The sequence below is a fragment of the Lissotriton vulgaris genome, chromosome 3_1, assembly GCF_964263255.1.
Source record: "Lissotriton vulgaris chromosome 3_1, aLisVul1.2, whole genome shotgun sequence".
In the NCBI taxonomy this organism is placed as follows: Eukaryota; Metazoa; Chordata; class Amphibia; order Caudata; family Salamandridae; genus Lissotriton; species Lissotriton vulgaris.
The window spans coordinates 2,110,337,376-2,110,358,138 of NC_141689.1; the positions used below are offsets into that span (position 1 = coordinate 2,110,337,376).

Below are 20,763 nucleotides of genomic sequence, written 5' to 3' on the forward strand. Positions count from 1 at the left end.
GGTAGCAGCGCTTGTCCTGTAACAGGCCCTACACAACCCCCCCACAGGCACCCAACCCCAATATATAAGTCTGTATTTTCCATCTTTTCTATCCAGGACCCTCACTATACCATAGCAGCCCTCTCGTGAACACCAAATGCATCTATTTTACCTATGCTGTATAACAGTGTGTTTGCGGACAGTAAACTCTGTCCTCTGTAAAAGACTGCTTATAGGAGAGTTTACAGCAGGAAAGATTACTGAACCATTACTCATCACAACTGTACAACATGTATAATATTTTTATGCTGATGTTTTGCAGGGATCTGTTCCTACCATGTGTCACAACGCTTTGCAATGTGAATAACAGCAACAATAAAGATGAGTAAGTAACTTCCAATTCAAAAAGATGAGATATTGTAATCTATTGGCTACTCATGTAATAATTATTTTCGGTTTTTCATTCATAATAGTTGTGTGCATGCTTTTAAAATAATAGTAATAATTTAAAATAATAGTAATAATTTATAATAGTTGTGTGTATGCTTTTAAAATAAAGCCCTAGCTTGTTCAGTGATCATAATGTACTTCTATGTAGGGATAGATATTGAGTGGCATCTTTAAAAGATAACAAAATAGTAGATGATTTAGCAATGTTTCCCAAGTATATGTATGTATGTATGTATCGCATACTTTTATAGCGCGTACTGTCACCCAAAGGGTATCCTGGCGCTTTGACTCTACCTAACTTCACGCAATCACAAAATTACACTGCCCTGGAAAAAAGGTAAGACTTTAGCCCTTTTTTAAAGGAGGAGAGTTCCTTCAGGCTCCTCAAAAACAGGGGAAGAGAATTCCAAAGCTTAGCAGCCGTGAAACCAAAGGAATGACCGCCCATCCGGATCCTCTGAATCCTAGGGACGGTCACCAAGCAAGCAGAGAAGGACCGTAGAGGTCTGGCTGCTGAATACCATTAGAAAAGATCTTGCAGCGCGACAGGTCCCTGTCCGTGGAGAGCCCTAAAGACTATGCAGGACACCTTAAAACAGATACGCTGATGGACAGGTAACCAGTGAAGGTCTTTTGGCGCCAAAGAAGAAGAGGCCGAGCGCATCCGAGAAAGAGCCAGCTTAGCTGCCATATTTTGGCATACATACGGCTCATGCCTGAATACAATCATAATACATGTTAATGATAAGTAAAAACAATTCATAAAGCATGACCACTCAGATAAGTTTATTCTAATTATGCATTCCGTATACAAGTATACAACAAGCATGTAATGAATGCATACATGGAGAAAACCGTGCAATAGACATATTCTAGGTTATGAATTGCAAATCTAGGCATTGTCCTGAACCCCAATTGATTTGGCATAAGTAGAACATAAACTATGATAAAGAGCACATAGCAGTCCAGGTTTTTCGGAGATGTATGCAGATAAGGGTAGGCAATATTTGCAGGGAAAATGCTAGGCTGCGAAAAAAATTAATAAGTACATTTCGCATTTTTCTGACCCCGTGAATAACCAAATATATGCAATGCGTTCAGACATTACTTCATACAGTAGAATCTTCAAACCGATTTTTTTGCGTAATGGTTTTATTAAAAATTATTAATTTCTCAGTGACACCAGGGTAGTTCAGAGAAAGGCCAGAGAGCAGCATTCATTTTTTGACATGCAAAAGTTTTTACTGCCTCTCAAAACCTCAGACGTGGACAGTGGCGGCTGGTGACATTTGAAAGTGGTGTGGCGTAAACAGATATTCATACTGCACCGTAGCGAGCGAGCGTAGCGAGCGAGCCCGAACCCCCTAAGGAGGGTTCGGGGGGAATTCCCCCCGAGAAAATTTTGAAAAAATAGTGGAAAAATGGTGCATTTCCAAGCAAATCTGAGAAAGCAGGAAGGTTAATAAAGCAATTGTGAAAGGGCAGGGATTACATTATTAAAGAGCTGTCATATGACATACTAGGTAGCTGCTTATTCAGTATTACAACAGAGCTTCATCACAGACTTCAAGATACAATGCTGAGAACCTCACAGATTGTTTTTATTTAAACTGCAAACAACAAAAGAACCAACTAAACAGGTCACAAACTATCACCATTCAACAGTATGCAGTGACGAGATTCTTTACACAGTTACAGAGGCCATTATATAGTCTATTTTGGTGTTCTATAATCACATGAGTTGTTATACGAACACCACAACCCTTTATGATGTCACACCAGATTTAAAACAGCGACCTACCCTTTATACATTTTGAGAGGAGGTTGGACATTCGGGCAACATTATACAATGACAGGTACTATAGCAGTGGAAAGTAGGTCTTGTGGACGGTCACTGTCGGGGTGTAGTGCAGGTTTCACATTGCCAGTCATCGCTGTCGACTGGAAGAGCAGGTCTAGCTGGGCTTTCACTTTGGAAATCATCACAGGTGCAGAGCTTTCGCATGAACAGGCCCGGTTACAGTCATGCAAAGCCCAACTTCAGGATGTTCACCTTATTTCATAGGAGGGACCCTTATTGATGCACGATTATGGTCCAGGAAGGACCTAGGGAGCACGTCTTGGGGATTGTCTTTTATAGATGGCAATACACAATCACATAAAAGTCACGTGCTAAGTATCATTTATGTATCAACGTTCGTACCTCAGCTTTGACTAGAAAATATACAGTCGTGCAAGTTAGGAAAAAAGTTGTCTTGCATATTTGTGAACCGTACTAATTTAGTCAGGAGCAACTGATTATTCTGCATTACATCAATTAAGTTGAGTGCTCCCTTCAAATGTGTTTTGTGACTTTTTCAAAGTGTCTCAATTACTATAAAGGGGCAGCACACTGCTCTGTTTTAATGTATAGATAGATCTACTGGTGTGGAATTGGAAAGACTCAGGTTCAGTCTGTTCTCAGTATTGCGTTCACAGATCAGATTGAAGTGGGTTTTTATTAGAAAATGGGTCTGCTACAATAACTAACATTTTAACATAATGAAACACATTATGTCAGACATGAAAATGACAAAAACAACATCATCTATGTTAAGGGCCAATGAAACTGCATGTAACTTATTGTATTCAATATGTCTTGTTCTTCTGATTAGCTGTAAATTAAAATGTTTGATATTTCCGACGGTGTGAACATTTTTGAATTCACACAATGGAAAGAAGTGTTGCTATCTATATTTTATAGATGCCCGATTTAGCCCAAATATAGCGCGAGGGAGCATCGAAGCGCTTTTACACAGAACATTTGTATTGCCACCAGATTAACTCAAACAGAATGTTTTACATAGAACAGAATAAGGTGCGAGTCTGGGTGAAAAGATTATGCTCTTGAGAATACACAGTTGAGACAGAACTGGAAAACACCGTTAATTTGAAATCACCCAACGTCACAATGGCTTCAATGGGCATCTTTGGCAGGATAATGAGTGTACTGGGTAAGGCGGACTTTCACAGATTTACGAGTCTCTACAAACAGGCTGTGCTGCTCACTAGCACACAAATCGTGTACTTGTGTCTTCCCTTCCATCAGTATTCCTGACTTGGTTAGCAGTATCATACCGCAAGACAGGGAAGTGGCTGAAGGAGGGAACTAAACGGCGTGGCCTGGCATTCCGACCGCAGTTTTTCACTTCTTAAAAGTCTCTCTTGCCTCAATGGATTCGAGGCCGTGCCCGTGGCTAGCAAGATTAAATTCCCGGCCCCTGACGTCCTAAACTGTTTTTCACTTTGTGGATCTGCATCAGTGCTTTTAGGGAAGTGCATGTTTTAGTTGGTTAAAATCGCATATTGTTTCCCATCAAAAGCGGGCAGTTACTTTGAAGGGTGTCGTTGCCCTTCACAGTAGTAAGTATGACTGCCTGCATTTTTGCACGACGACCAGAAATTAAAGTCTATCCTTCTCACATCTTGGCTTGAGCAATGGCCAAACCAGTCCAAAAATAACAAAAGTTATTTACAAAAGTTAAAGCTATTGCCATTATAAATTACAATAGCTTTTATTTAAGTATTAAATTAAAAAAAAATAAAAGCCATTGTTATTTGTAACATCAATACATCTTAGTCACGTAAATAATACACATATTGCATTACAAATGCTATAGGTGTCACATTTGAGAAAGTTAAAACTATTGGCATTGTAAATGACAAAGCTATTAATTTCGCTATTTTCCAAACCAACACATCAATGAAAAATGTGTCATTTACAATACCAATAGCTCAAACTTTCCTAATGCGAGACCTATTGCATTGCAAATTCTTGTTGTTAGGACTTATTAATCCCTCTGCACAGACACAGTGGACTGTTACTGCTTGAGACACGAGGCTGTCCATAGGCCTGCACTGAGACAACGTCGAGCATAAGTGACAACCGCATGACACTGTTACCAAAGACCAATTTACTCCTCGGCAAACTATTTTACAATACGGTGTCCTCACACGGGAATTGCACCACGCACAAAATTATACAAAGACGTCTCCAATGCGGTGCAAACAGATCTTTCCCAGAGTTTTATCACACTGAGGGTTACAAAAAGAAGATATCAAAGTGAATAACCAATAGATTTGAGAATAACACACAGAGGAGGTAAAAGCAGTTTGATAAAATAAGAGGCAAACAAGTGCAAACCAGAGAGTTTTGGAACATTGTTATTACAGCAGTTGGCAACCAACAGGAGCTTGTTTATCAGCAACAAATAACTGAAAAACGTAATCAAAAAGAATTGCCCCTTGGAGTTCATTATCATGTTTCATTGATCCGGCGGGAGCAAAAATTGAATAATAACTCACAATGGTAGGTGTGAAGTAAAGCGCCCACCCTCTGTGTATCCTTAATTGGTGTTAAAGGCCTGACGCCCTGAATAAGCATGTTTGATTGTAGCAAAAGGCCCACCACCTTGTGCATTTGAGTATTTTCAATGTGCGCATGCATCCACACCACAGGTTCTAGAGGCCGATATTAATCACAGGAAGACTCATAGTGCAAGGCCCAGCATGCTGAGCCTCTGTTTGAAAGCCACCCTTGACACCAAGCCACTTAATATCAGTGTATTCATAGGAACTCCCTGCGCACCTTTATCTCCAACGCGGATTCTTACATCAAATTCGCTTCACCGAACAGCAAAAGATGTATGGAAATGTATCAGAGTGCCGGCCCGCACTGTGATGTGAAATACACACCTCAGCTGCAGCAATCTTAACAAACACTGCGAGAGATGTCACACTGCTCCGGTTGTAATGTGAGGAAAACGTCACATAATAATGAGATATTAATTCCAGTGACACTAAAATTATGGTATTTCGTGGAATCGAAAATGAAACCTTCGCTTATGTACGGTCACACGGGCCTCACTTCTAGCCGCGCTGTCCTTTGCATTTTTTTTTATATGATATAAAAAAAAATGCAAAGGACAGTGCGGCTAGAAGTCTTCCCTATATTGATGCGATGGCTGAAGGCAGAAGCCTCGGGCTAATTCCAGGCAGCTGCTCAGCTCTATTTACGGGCCTCACTTCTAGCCGCGCTGTCCTTTGCATTTTTTTTATATCATATAAAAAAATGCAAAGGACAGCGCGGCTAGAACTGAGGCCAGTGATGATATGGCCGCGCAAACTTGTCCCTAATGTTTTAGAGTGCTTCGGCTTCCATGTGTGTGTGTGGGGGAGGGAGGGGGGGGCAATACAATGCCTGCAGCAGTCGAGGTGGCTCATCTGAGAGGTTAGAGAGACTCAGACTGGCTGCGGCTGGGAGGTGGGCAGATGGGCGCATAGAATAAAGGTCCAAGACTCCAAGAGGCTTGGAGTTACAGTACCTCATGTGTGTTTGGGTATCACAGTTAATGCGCAGAGTGTGACTAGAATTCATTTTGCCAATCTAATAATTCTTTGAATACAGACTACAGAGAACATGCAGTAATTTAGGAAAAGAGAAGAACATTACATCATTAGCTAAGCTCACCATGCACAGACCGACCATTTATTATGTGACTACTACACCGACCGTAAAGTTAAACAGGCAGGGCTGCGGCTGGGAGGTGGGCAGATGGGCGCAGGCACACACCGCGGAGCAGAAGCCTCGGGCTAACAGAGGCACAAAGAGAGATGAGCTTTCTATACCTGGCGTATCAACAACCACACTATGCAGTGATCAGTGGAAATACAAAAGGCTGGCTCACCTAAAAGATCCTTTCCACACTGAAAAGGAGACTTCAGTCCCACCCTTCACCGCCATCATCTTCCAAGTGACGGCACTACAGGAAGACTAATCCACAGCTCCTCTCAGCAAAAGGGCTTCAGTGAATTTCTGAAAGTGTCTTGTCTCCACCCTCCAGCTTTAGGAATGTCAGCAAAACACTTACACTGTCTGGGAAAACAATCTCACCTCCATCTTGTGTACCGGAGCAGATTTGGGGCTTTCAGAATGGAATCCAGAGGCATCCATTACATGGGCACACTTGTGTACATATTGCATGTACCAAACAAGACACAACATAAACACACACAGCATATATTTGGAATGTTAGCAGAAGGGTTAGGATTAGTGCACTGAAGCAGAACTTCACATTGGTGGGGCCTCCACTCCAGTGACACAGATAAAAAGGTCTGATCATGACTATGCATTCAACAAATACAGTATGCTGTGCCGTCGATCTACATGCTTAACCCGTGGCAGGCTGGTAGTCCACTATCAGGACAAAGAGGGCATTCTTGAGAAGTCCCTCCAGGTCACAGGACAGGTCCATGACCTCCATCACGTCAGGGGACAGCATAAGCCTTTATGCACTAGATTACCACAAGGCTAGGGCCAAAATTAAATAATCTCTGGGAACCCAGCTACTCACAGTCGAGTTTTCAAGATAGGCAACCTGACATACCTCACAGGGGACATTCCAGTCCCAATAACATGTTCAGGCAATATTATGTTTTCCTAAATTAATATTGCTTCCTGTATGGTCTTTCCACTATGTAGTTGTAAATCTGGTGTTTTGTGGATTCTAAACAAGTGCACATGTGTGTCTTAATGTATAGTCACTGGTCTAAACTAACATTATTTCTATGCACACATGCGGTAATAGCCGCTCTGCAGCCTATAAACGGTAAACAATGTGGAGAGCTGCTGAGTGGCATGTAAACCTGATGAGGGGCCTGTAAGTCACAAGCTACAGCCCCTCTACACAAGTTCAGAACAGAAAGGATCAGCCAACCGCAATACCTGAAGTGGTAGTACCTAAGGACAGCTTGGTTCCTTGGCAACACACTGAAAAGGCCTTCACACCCCTGACCCTGGCTGTCTGCAGGACACACCTGAAATAATTCCCACTCACCCGTGTCAGTCTTCCTCCTTTGCCTTCCCACTGCTTAACCACAATTCTAGCAGCACAGCTCAGTTCACCAGAAAACAAAACATGAAAGCAATTACAATTAATCACCTTTAACCTTCCTAACCATAGAATAATTCATCAATGCTGAAAACTCTTGCCTTTGAGGTAAGTCTGTCTGCTTGTGCATAGCTACCTAGGTGTGAGCAGGGGTTATCTTGAGTGTATATCCCCCTTACCCTGACTAGAAGCAACGGTCCCAATTTGGACAAAGGTACCTAACCCTGCCAAGTAGAGAACCCATTTCTAACAATAAAGTAACATGTCATAAATCGAAATATTCATGTGCGGCAAAAGGATCTAACACTGCTATTAACAATTTGGCCTTAGTAGCTAGCCCGCCACATAACTCAACCCTAGGGAGGAATATAGGGGTAAACATGGACTCCAATCTTTCAATCATAATCAGATTGGGTTTGTCCAATGGGTCAAAACTACAAAATGTGTCACTTCATTCCGTCATATTGGCTATGAAGATGGCTCTACCCACATTGCCTGAAATTCTTGGCCTGCACCACTTTCGGGAAGTGTTAGCCCCCCTTCCCTGACGCCCCCCCCCCCCCCAATGGTTGGGTCTTGTTGCTCTCCTAACCTGAGCACAGTTATCTTGCAGAGCTGCCAAGTTTTCCGGGTCCATCCGTGTTGTGCTGCTCCAGTCCACGTTTTTTCCTGGAATTCTAGGACTTGTAGTCTTGTTTATTTCATTATAAAACAGGAATACACGTCCCATAATTCAGAGGAAAAAACCTGGACTGGCGCTGCACATCACACAATGACCGCAGAAACTTGGCAGCTATGACTAAGACTCACAGGCAAAGTAGAAGCACCCCGGAGCAACACACAGTAAAGATTGTACTAGAAATTCGCACAAGTGAGACCCCATTACGAGCCTGGTGAAGAATGAGAGCTCCTGCTGTGAATGGTGTACCGTCTACGAGGGGAGACCCATCTATCAGCAGGGACGCAACAACTGCACCCGGGTGTGATTGATTCGAAGTTATCTCACTGTGACCAATGAAGAGTGGCCCTCATTGGGCTCTCTTGGTAAAGTTCATAATAAATTGTAGCGTATGACCTCCCCTATGTGAGTGACTTCGCACGTGATTGTATGGATGTGTGTGTGTGCAAGTTGTGACAGCCTTAGGGCCGCGCCTTCCCAGCAGCAGAATCCTGTGGAATGAACACCTGTGACGTGCCATGCAATCCACTGTGACGTCACTAGGTCGAGGCCAGCACCAGCAGGGGAATCCTGTGGATAGAACACCTGTGAGGCGCCAGGCCCTTCGCTGTGATGTCACAAGGTCCAGCCTAGCACCAGCAGGGGAATCCTGTGGATGGAAAACCTGTGAGGTGCCAGGCCCTTCACTGATGTCACGAGATCCAGCCTAGCACCAGCAGGGGAATCCTGTGGATGGAACACCTGTGACGTGCCAGGCCCTCCACTGTGACGTCAGGAGGCCCAGCCTAGCACCATCAGGGGAATCCTGTGGATGGAACACCTGTGACGTGCCAGGCCCTGCACTGTGATGTCACGAGGTTCAGGCCAGCACCAGCAGGGGAATCCTGTGGATGGAACACCTGTGAGGTGCCAGGCCCTCCACTGTGACGTCAGGAGGCCCAGCCTAGCACCATCAGGGGAATCCTGTGGATGGAACACCTGTGACGTGCCAGGCCCTGCACTGTGATGTCACGAGGTTCAGGCCAGCACCAGCAGGGGAATCCTGTGGATAGAACACATGTGACGTGCCAGTCCCTCCACTGTGATGTCACAAGGTCGAGGCTAAGTGCAGAGGGGAGGCTTCCGCCTCAGCAGAGACAAGGAGAGGCCACTGTGGGGGGAGAAGGTCGGGCAAGATTAGATCGTCTTTGAGGCTCGTCGCAGGATCCTTTTGTGATTAAATAGATGTTTTTTTTTAGGTGATTGAATTAAAACCGTGCCTCGCCTGCTCTCCCCCCCTTACACTGCAACACCTGTCATCGCCCATAAACCGGTGATGCATGATGACAGGTTGAAGTTTTCTATTGTGACGTGTCCGTGGTATACAATGGTGGTAACCAGGCAGCCTCGGCATTGCACTCATGAGCACCGGACGGAGAGGACCACTGATGAAGGCTGGAGCCGAGGCCACCGAGAGGGAGAGACCGAGGGGCCGGGGCCTCACAGGCTCCAAAAAGAAATGGGTGGTGGGGCTGGGTGAAAGGGACGAGGTGACTCAGTATAGAAACCAAATGAAAACCGAACTTGAAACTGAACTGAAACGAAACTTTAAACTGACTTGATACTGGCTTGAAACTTCCCTTCCCTTTTCCTTTATCTTTCCCGTTTTTCCTTCTCTACCTTACATTCCTATCTCTCCTCTCATATCCCCTTCTCCCCCTTTCTTTTAAGTTCCCTTTTTCTCCATCACTCTTTAATCCTCTCCCCTTCTGTCAATCCCCTCCCCTTCCCATTCAATTCATTCCGGTCCCAATCTGCACTCTATTCCACCTCAGCCAGTTAGATCACGGGCCTCACTTCTAGCGCGCGTTATCTTAATCGTCCCCTCCCGCCGTGCTTAATTACAAATTTAAAAATAGTATAGTGTATTAGACACACACACATAAAATCATCACACACGTAAATAATTGGTTGGTGGCAGCATAACTTACGTGGGGGGGGGGCGCGGTCTCGTCGATGTCAAAACTGCCTTTATGGTGGCTGGCCGAATATCCAGTTAGCCAGTTGCGAATGGTTTCTATTGGCACCGACTGCTGGTGTTTCTGTTATGTAATCGTCAGAAGTGTAATGCATACAGTTGATTCCTGGTTCATCGTGTAACTTAAGGACTGATGCTCAGTTTGGTGTTTTTATTTAATATGTAGAAATTCAATGTTTTCCTCCAATGGTCATGTATAGTTTAATACACATTCCGCAACTGGATTAAGAAAAAAACCACTAGTAACTGGTCAACTGGAAATTCTCCATTGCTGGTCTATCTAGTTATCTTGTTCTCTGTTAAATGGACCATCAAGAAATGTGTTCAAACTGGTCTTAAATTCCCACCACAGGTCATCAAAAATTGGGCACGCTAGCACCTCGTTGTTACTGATTTTTTTTTTTAAAGAGGCAGGCGTGGTGGGGGTAAAGGACTGAAGTTGGTGGCCCCATTAAAGATAAGCTGCCCTCCCATGTTTTACGGCTCCATGTGGCTTTCTACCAGTGACAGAGGTGCTCTCGCCCCCGGCAAAAGTTTCCCAAACGATGTCATTGAAATGCCACGGTCAGCAAACGCCATAAACGCCCGCTTTATGTGGCGTGAGTTTACCTTTGACAGAATGCAGCGATGCCACCTCGGGTGTGAGCGGCGCCGAGGTGTTTGAGGGACGGGTTCCCACCGTCTGCTCTCTCAGGCTGGTCCCTTCCCACCTCTGGGGGAAGCGTCGTCCAGTGCACCCCGCGCTTTTACCTGGCGTGCCCAGTGAGGTTAGGGGCACGTCGCTTACTGACTTCCAGGGTGGGATTGCCGGCACCTTGTTTACATGTGGTAGGCTACGGGCATGTCATTTACCTGCGGTGAGGTAGGTTACCGGCAGCGACGGTGAGGTTACCGGCACATCATTTACAAAGGGCGCGGTAACTGGCCCATTACCCGGCCGTCATTTACCCTTGGTGCCTGGTGGTGTTACCACGTCAGTTTGGCCAATCACTGGTGACATTGCCTTACAGCAGCCAACACCATGCGCGGCACCATCCAGCTGGAGTAGCCAATCCTGGCGTGGCGTTAGCAGCGCCACTGCGCCAAGATTGGCTAAAGAGCAGACTGATATCTGCCCATTATTTCACCCGGGGCCCCAGCTCCATGCCTATGTCCAACATTACTGTAGAGGGGAGGGGGGAAGAGGTCTCAAAAGTGCGCGTGCGCGGGCCAGTCAAAATCCTGACTACTCCGGCCTTTTGCATGCGCACAGATCTGCTGTGCTGCCTGCTGCCTGCCTGCCTGGCTGTCACTCTGATACAGCCCCGCCCCCCACGCCGCCGGCCCATTTCCCTAATGTAGTCCCGATCCTGTCGGGCTTTTCCGGGGCCTGAGTGCGCTCTTGTTCCACTTTTAATTTATGTACAGTGCACTGTGCAAATACTTTTTTTATTCAGTGCGGTCGGTCGGCGGTCGTTCAGGCTAGGGGGGCAACGCCCCAACGCCCCTAATGGACGCACCGCCACTGGACGTGGATGCTGTTCTTTAATCTCTACTAGTAAGGAATTCCAGATAAGATGTCGAAATACAAATAATTTATTGTCTTTTTTTCCAGCAGAAGCCTTGATGGCTTGGTTTAGGGTTATGAAGAGGGCGATATCCACTTCTGTCAGACAAGCCAATTTAAAGATAATCTGTGTTTCCACAGGCAGCCAGTGTAAGAGGCTATGCTCTGCTGAAATACTGTCAAGTTTATTAAGAGCTACTGTCTGGCTTTTTAGAACATAACTACAGCGTGGAATATATGTAATTAGGGTTCAGACCAGGGCACAGTATAGAAGCAGTTTGTTGTCTGTTCTGGATGAATTACCTCGGGTGGTGGGTAAGCCAGACCTTGTGGCCTTAGTGCTACTGGATTTGTCAGCCACTTTTGATACAGTATTGCACTCGATCCTTCTTTCCAGACCGGCAGAGGCTGGTATCTGTGACCTGGCTCTATTGTTGTGTAATCATATCGAATGGATCTGTGCCAGCCTGTGGTTCTTCCACCTTAACAGTCAGGATATAAAATCATTCAGCAAGGAGTCCCACAGGGATCGGCACTGAGACCTCTGGTTTGATATCTACATCCAACCTCTGTTGCCATTATTAAAATCATTTGGACTGATCTGTATGAATTATGTCGATGATACCCAGGTGGTCATCTCCATGGATCCATCGGGTCTGTTTTCCTCAGATTCCTTCCATCTCTGTATGACGGCTGCCACCTCCTGGAGGGGCGTGAACTCCTTGAAGATCAACTCTAATAAAACAGCTGCTCTGGATTCACAACCACAGCTCCCCTTACTATTTTTTGACCATCAAATCTCTGGCCCTCAGGCTAGCCTGATCTTCCTGAGCCCTCACAACCTGTGAAAAACCTTTGAATTTTCTTGGACGCTGATCTCTCCATGGCAAGACAAGATAATCACCTGTCCTCTTTTTGCTTTCTATTGTGGAGATACTGAGAAAAATCCTACTTCTTCTCCCTTTGGCTGTCTGTCGGATAGTAGTCGAAGCGACCATTTTGAGTCATCTGGATTATTCCAACACCTTGTTCTTGGAAGCGTCGCTTGGAGTGCTGAAGAATCTTCAGCACATACAAAATGCAGCTACCAAACTTGCTCTGGCCGGCCACGGATGCTCTTTTTCATCTGCAGCATTGGATGCTCTTTAATGGCTTTAGTGAAAAAGACGATCTTTAAGCAAATTTGCCATGTCTTAGGGGCTATCATTATACAAAACCGACAGATCTTAAAACAAGTGTTTATGCTTTGTCTGAGGATGGTCTCTCTGATCATTTGATGCCTTCCTTCTTCAGCTACCTATATTACAAAAACCTTTTCGGTTGTAGACGCACTATCACTATGCAAATTGCAGAATTTGCTACATTTTCGGAGAGCACTGAAGACTTGGCTCTATACTATATGAGTTCCTTCCGTGCCCTCCTTGATTTGCCTCCTCCCAGCGCCAGAACACCTATATAGCCAGCAGCGAGCTCAATAAAACTGGTAACATATTTATTATCATTTATTCATTTAAGAGCTTATAAAGGGCGCAGCTACCCAAAAGGGTCTCCCGGGGATATCAGAGGACAGTAACAGGGCATAGAGAGAGAATACCTAAGGTGGCGAGGGTTCAGTCAAGGCTGCTGAAAAACAGTTTTTAGGTTCTTGTGAAACTGAAGCAGTGAGTTACAGGATCTGAGCGCAATCGGAAGAGGATTCCGGAGTAAACAAAGAAAAGGAGCGTCCCTTCAAACGAGGTCTGTGAAACCTGGGCACAGTGAACAGTGCGAGATTGGCTGATCTCAGTGCTCGGATAGGGACATAGGGAGACACCAGATTTTGTATATAAGAAGGGGCAAGACCGTCTCTAGTATGAAACATGTAACACAAGGCCTTGAATTTGATCTGTTTATCAACCTTCAGCCAGTGCAGTTTATGAAGCAAGGGGGGAGATGGGAGAGTATCTCGACAGACGAAAAAGAAGGCATGCAGCCACATTCTGGACGATCTGCAAGCGATGAATCAAGGCTTTATCAGCACCCATATACAGCTCATTCCCATAGTCCAATCTGGATGTAACTAGGGCCTGCAACACTGTTCGCTGTGAGCTTAGGGGAATCAGCCAGGGTATTTTCTTAAGCCATTTCAGAATGGAAAAACAGGAGGCTGTAAGCTTAGCAGCCTGCTGTGTCAGGGAGAGCTTTTTATCGATAATGAAGCCAAGATTCTTAACCTTATCCACTGGTGCAGGTAAAGGCCCTAGTATGGTGGGCCATTGGCTGACGACCCAGGGTTGTTTCCCAGGATCAGGCCTTCGGTTTTATTGCTATTGAGCTTGAGGGTGTTTCTGTTCATCCAGAGGGTGACATTAGCCAAGCCGTGCCTGAGAGGGGAAGGATCATTATTTTGAACATAACATAATAAAGCATGATATAACATAACATGATACACATAACAACATTTTGTGCAAATATTGCAATCTGATATTGTGGAAAACCACCTTCTGGACAATTTGCATAAGCCAGATTGGTATTAATATGTAAAACAATAATGATTGTAAGCTGTCTATGAATGGTAGGGCTTCTTTCAGCATCCTAATGCAAAAGATAAGACTAAACTGATATTGAAAGTTCAGTTTGGCTTCTCAAATCACTGCCTTCTTTCTGGCCCTTTTAGCAAGCAAGTGTACAGAGGCCAAAGAGGTGAGAAGGTTGGGGGTATACGTATTTGTCCACTAAATGTTTGTCAAGATCCTTAGAAAAGTAACATACTTTTGGCCCCATTGATTTCTAGCCCTTAGTTGTCCATCCAGGTGGCTTCATCTTCTGATTCTTTTTTAAGTTAGCAAATCACCTTGTGGGTCTATGACCTGCAGATAAACCTGAGTGTCATCCACATTAGAATGAAATAATAAGCCATTGTCTTTGATGTTTTTAACCACTGATCTAATAAAACAACTAAACAGAAGTGGTGAGAGAAGGCGTTGGACTTGGCCATTTCTGCAGGGTCATTCCTAAACAATTTGCCTTCACTTTCCTTTTTTCTGAACCAGTTTTTTTGGCTTGTAGGACTTTGTGCACTTTACCACTGCTAACCAGTGCTAAAGTGCTTGTGATGTCTCCTTCAAAGATGGTAAAATTGTCTGATACCCAATTGGCACATTTAATTTACACTAAAAGTATCTAATATAGTGGTACTACATGTCCCCAGGGTCTGTTAATTAAATGTTGCTAGTAGGCCAGCAGCACTGTTTGTGGAACCCACTTAAGTAGACATTTAAACATGTCTCAGGCCTGGCATTGCAGCCTATGTGTGCAGTTTTAAACTCTCATTCTACCTGACTGTGTATTACCATACCTGCAGAACTGGAATTTGAGCGTATAAAACTGGAGAGCTACACAATGGCTGAGCTCAAGGAGTTCTGTAAGGAATGGAGACTTCTGACCAAATAAGGCACCAAAGAGTTGGAGCTTCTGAAACCTCTGAAGACCTTGGTGTAGGCTTATCAGTTGCTGATAGCTACAGTTGACCAGGATGAGGACGATGATGTGGAAGAGCAAGAAGAGGGCCTGTACGTATGTACTGAGATGCAGCACACAGGGGAGGGGGATGACTTACCGCCAGAATTGGACAACCCTCCCAGAGTGGACAACTGTGTATCCTCCCAAGGTCTGGCCCCTGAGGAGCTGACGGACAGGAAAACTGATATGGAGTTTAGGCTGCAGATGGCCAAACTTAAGGTGGAGGAAATAAAAATGTTGTTGGCTAATGAACTGAGTCTAAATGCCAAACAGCTGTAAGAATCCAGCAGAAATGGTATAAGCAATACGCAGTGTCCAAAGGAGAAAAAGGCATCCACATACCCAAAGATCTGGTGCCCAGCTTTGAGGTGGGGGGTGATATTAATCTGTGGTTTGCGGCCTGTGGGTTAGCCCTTAGATAATATAGGGTGTGAAAGTGGATTTTGGGGAACAGTCTGTGGAGGTACATGGCAGTTGTATGTAGGGATAGCCTGTTGGCATTAGAGGTGGCTGATCAGATGTCCTACACCTTGTGACAGCATCCTTTTTTACTGAGCCTAACCACACCCCCAAAGGGATACCACCTAATGTTTAGGGCAGTCACAGTCAGATTAGCCAGTCTTGGGTAGATTTACTGGACTTCTCCAGTAAGGCACTGAATGGTTCGGTGAAGGGCATTCAAGTGAGTAGGTACGAAGGGTTGCATGATCTAATTTTTCAGTAACTGTTTCCAGAGTTGCACCAATACCTGGTTGACTTCAAGCTCCCTGGCCCAAAGGAGATGGCAAATGATGCAAACCTCCCCTGTCTGGGAATGTACCTGATAGTGTCTGCGAAGGCACCTGGGAGTGATCCTGTAGAGGGCTGTGTATTGTCCCCTCTAACAGAGTGATGGGGAAGTACACAGAAACACAGACAAGTCCCAGTACAGTGTGGGTGGAAAGTTTTCCCATGGCCTTTTTAAAAATTGGGGGTGCAATTCTAGTGGGCGGTGGCCCAGGGCACCTCATTTCAAACCCCAGTGCTTTGATTGCCTCAGCTGAGGTCCTGAGCTGCACCAAAAGACTACTCACTAATGGGAACCCCAAAGGGGTAGGTAGCCTCCAGATGTCCATTGACTGCATTCCGAGTACTACCTTACTGCCTATGTCTGGAGAATTGGAAGGAGCAGCCATTCAGAGTGCACTGAAGGCTCACTTTTTTGGCCCTCTAAAGCGAAGTGCACTGAGGCCCAGATGAAAGGGCAGGGGAGGAAGCACTCAGTCATGTTCCTGTTCAGCCTCAAGGTACAGACCTTGGGCTGGGAAGCCAGTCTCCGGTTGCCACCCCAAGACTGGTCGGAGGTAGGGTGGGTAACACTCAGGGCAGTTGCCCCCCACTCTGAGAAACCTCAGGAGTCAGAGAACCCTCAGGAGTCTATAGGAAACTTTTAGACAGCCCCAAGGCTGGAAGAGAGGCCTACCCAATGTCCCAGCATAGAGCTTCCACTTGGTAGTAGATGGTCTGAGGCCTGGATCTTAACACTGACAGCTGTCAGTGGCCTCTGTTGGTTACTGTCCTTATGGGGCAGAGTTTTCCTTGGGTTGGGGACTGACGTCTGATTCAAGAGGTAGAATAAGTCACATCACTTTGTTGCCCATTGTGACACTGTCTACCAACAGGGATGCATTTGTGAGCAAGTTAAAGTTAGGCGCTTCCCAGAAGGGGTCCACAGATGAGGAGGCGGGTTCCCCATGGAACAGTCCTGTGGCTCAGGAGATTGCAAACAGAGGGATTCAACTGAGTTTAGCAAGGCATAGTACTGGCAAATGCCTCTGCATAAGAGTTCCTTCAATCATGTTCCATCACCTAAGCAGGGAAGTCCATCAAGCTATTGATTAGCCTACCCTGGCTTTTGACTGGAGGAGGGTTGTGTTGGACTTTGTCCTTTCTGCAGGGTCACCACCAAACGTTCTGCCTTCACATTCCTGTTTTCTGAACCCATTTGTGTTGGCTTTTAGAACTCTTTACACTTTACCACTGCTATTCAGTGATAAAGGGTTTGTGCTGTCTCCTTTAAACATGATACAATTGGCTTACACCCAATTGGCACATTTAATGTACTTGCAAGTCCCTAGCAAAATGGTACTACATGTGTCCAGGGACTATAAATGAAATGCTACCAGTGGGCCTTCAGAACTGATTGTGACACCCACTTAAGTAGCCTTTAAGACATGTCTCTGGCTTGCCATTGCAACCTGTGTGTGCAATTTTAAACTGTCATTTTGACCTTGCAAAACAAATGTTTTGCTATGCCAAAACCTTCCAATTTAATACATAGGAGTCACCCTATATATAGTCCCTAGGGCAGGGTGCAGTGTAATTAAAATGTTGGACATGTAAATTTGACTTTTACTTGTATTGGTAGTGAAAAACTTTAAAAAAAAGTTTTTTACTAGTGTGAGGCCAACCTTTCCAATAGTATAACATTGGGTTCACTTATTACATGTAATAAGTGTCAACTTTCAATTGGGAGCAGTTAGGAATACCAAGCTTGGTTTCTTATGAATTGTAATTTAAAACCATGTTTGAGGGTAAAGTCGGATTGTAAGTCACAATTCTGAAAATGCCCCATTTAGAAAGTTGTCATTTTTCTTCTCCTATCCATGAGGTGCGTGCAGCCAGCTTCCTGTGTCACCAGACTAGGTGTAGCAGGCAGTTGGTCTTTGTTTATTGCTCCTAGACAGTAAGACAAAAAGAGGATAAGGATGCGCTGCCTCTGACTTGATGACGGGGAGGAGCTGTCACCTACCACAATTGCAAATCACAAAGGCTATGCTGAAAACACACAGAAAGGGTTTTGAAACCAGTCCTTTGTGTCCGAGACAAGCTGGGGCCAGGGCAGGGAGGTAGGAAATTCCAAACACCTTTGGGGGTGGAAACCTCGAGAACCTTTTCTTGTTTCAAAGTGGGCACTGGGTATAAAACACCCTCAGAGCCAACTCTTCAGTACAACTCTGGACCTGTGGAAGACTCAGAAGGATTGCTGTACTGCTCTTCAAGAAGTACTGCTACTCTGCTGCTCTGCTGCCCGGCTCCCCTGCTCCCATCTGCCTGAGTGAAATGAATGAATTTGCATCTTGATACCAGGACCACTGGAGTGACTCTAACGGTTAGTTGGCTGGCCTCCTGATTAAAGCTTCAAGAGCAGAAAAGACTTTGTTCAGGGGGCCAATTGGATCCCTGTATCCGACCCACGCTCCGTCGTGGTGGGCCTGAACTTATGACTTTGTCATGGTCTGGTGAGACCAGATAACCACGGATGGCGCTTTGTGCTTTTAGGCATTATTTTCACTTAAATCTTTAAGATTGTATTTCTCTGGTTCTACTGATTGGAATTTTGTCATGTTGATCTCAAGTTATTAAAGTAACAACATTTTTCTAAATTAGTGTGGGATTTTTGGCGTATTGTATTTTTCACTGTTTTACTGTTTGAATCACTGCATAAATACTTTACACATTGCCTCTAAGTTAAGCCTGATGGCTTTAGTGTCAAGCTACCAGAGGGTTAAGCAAAGGTTGATTTGGAGTTTGCTTGTAATGTCACACTAACTGGAATTGTGGTTGTTGCTTGACTAATGTTCCACCATCCCTAACCAGTAACCCAATTTCTCACAGGAACCTGCCTTCCACTTTACTATCGGAGATTGCAATAGTCCTTATTTGGCACACTGTGGTCATCCTGGATATCGAGAAAAGATGCATTATTTGCTCCTCTTATGGGGATGGTACCCTAATATTTATCATGTGTCGGAGAAATGTTGATGCGTCTTAGACTTTGGAAAAAAACATACTTTTAACACAATCCCTATGGATTCCAACGTAGAAAATATAGGAGAATAATTGCAGGTTCATACCGTTGGAGACATAAAGGGCAGGTGTCTCCAATTGTCCAGACACTGGACCAGAACATGCAAAACCAGTCTTAGCGTAAGTGCGAGCAACAAATAATTTGTAAGTCATCAATGTATGTAAACAAGGAACTGTAGACAATTACCTAAAAGGGAGAGAACTATACACATTCCCAATCACACATCACATATACATTGTTCCGTCTAAATCAAAAGATCTGTAACGGTCCCCCATTATATCATTAAAATTTGCATACCCATAATTTATGCACAAATGTTTATTCTGAGACAAAATCCCTTTATAAATGGCTGAAGGGGCAGTGTGGTGTGTATATTGTGGTAGGAAAGTCCTATTTGGAGTACACCTTGCGTATAGTGACATAGTGCTAGAATATACTTGTGCATATAGAAAAGTTATGCTATTAACACATTGAATCGTATAACATGCTTTGTTTCTCTTTATAGAGAGGAGAAAAAGAAAAAGAAGAAAGAAAAAAAAGGGTAAGGATTGCTATTTATTAAATTATTTGGCACTATAATGGCCACAGTCACGAGAAAAAAATCCCTTTCTAGAGTATCTTTCAAGATTGTTTGATTTTTTTCAGTAAGGCTGAGAAAAAGGAAAAGAAAAAGGACAAAGATACGGAGAAGAAAAAGGACAAGGAAAAAGATAAGAAAAAAGATAAAGAAAAGGTGGAGAAGAAGGGGAACAATAAGGAGAAGGGAAAAGCAACGGAGAAGGATAAAGCAAAGGAGAAGCAAAAGGAAAAGGAGAAAGACAAAGACAAAGACAAAGACAAGAAAGAAGAGTAAGTTTCGAGCAGTGAGGGGATGACCAAAAACTAAATATGCTTCGTATGTTTGATTGAGAAAATTATTTTCTTATGATTTAGAAATGTTTTATGAAACTTTTCAGTGCTAGATTGCTGTCAACTCATTCTTTCGGGAAAGAATATTTTGGAGCACATCGAAAATAAGCAATATTATGTTGTGCTGCATTTCTCATGTAAATCAAAATTCCTCATGCAATGATAACAAGCATTGGCATAGCCAATAGGTCTCGGTTTTGTGACCTTATAAGTATTTAGTTATGCAGCACAATATCCTTGGTGCAACAACATCAACCATTGCATGGCTAAACACTTATAAGGTCTCAAAGGCGAGACCTATTGGCTATGCTAATGCTTGTTATTTAATTCCGGCTGTTGGCATTGGGAAGCCCTGTGCTCTGTGAACGGTCAGAGTCTCTATTAAGTCTGTGATATTGCAGAGTGCGATATTATCACATTTAAAAAACTAAATTGAGGAGGGAGGCTTAGAAATGTTGTTTACAATCCTTTCCGTTTGAAAGATACAGTTTTACTTCATTCTAATCATGAACAAAAAGCACTTTTTCCCAGATAAACTAAACACAAGATTATTTGCACAATACTGTCATCTAAATCAGCCATGCTGGTCACGAGGGACGCCAAACAACAACAATCATTGGCACAGCCAATAGGTCTTGCCTTTGGGATCTTATAAGTGTTTAGCAATGCAACAGTTGATGTTGTTGCACCGAGGATATTGTGCTGCATAAGTAAATACTTATAAGGTCCCAAAAGCGAGACCTATTGGCTATACCAATGCTTGTTTCTGATTGCAACCAGTGGTCAGTGGGAGGGATCTGAGGGGCACGTATCAGCTAAAGTTTGCTCATGCCACAGATGCCACACCTGTAACAGTGAGCGACAAACGACGGACTGTGGTTCCGCTCTTCTTTAGTTTACTTA

At 44.3% G+C, this 20,763-nt stretch overlaps 1 protein-coding gene across 1 annotated transcript in view; it reads left to right on the plus strand.

Annotated features, from left to right (window-relative positions):
• CNGA1 (cyclic nucleotide gated channel subunit alpha 1) overlaps positions 1-20,763 on the plus strand; it is a 151,948-nt gene that overhangs the window by 25,416 nt on the left and 105,769 nt on the right. The window contains exons 2-4 of the mRNA XM_086963358.1: positions 302-364; positions 19,457-19,492; positions 19,597-19,800. Of these exons, the coding sequence (XP_086819484.1) occupies positions 302-364; positions 19,457-19,492; positions 19,597-19,800 (303 nt within the window). The remainder of the gene's footprint in view (positions 1-301; positions 365-19,456; positions 19,493-19,596; positions 19,801-20,763) is intronic.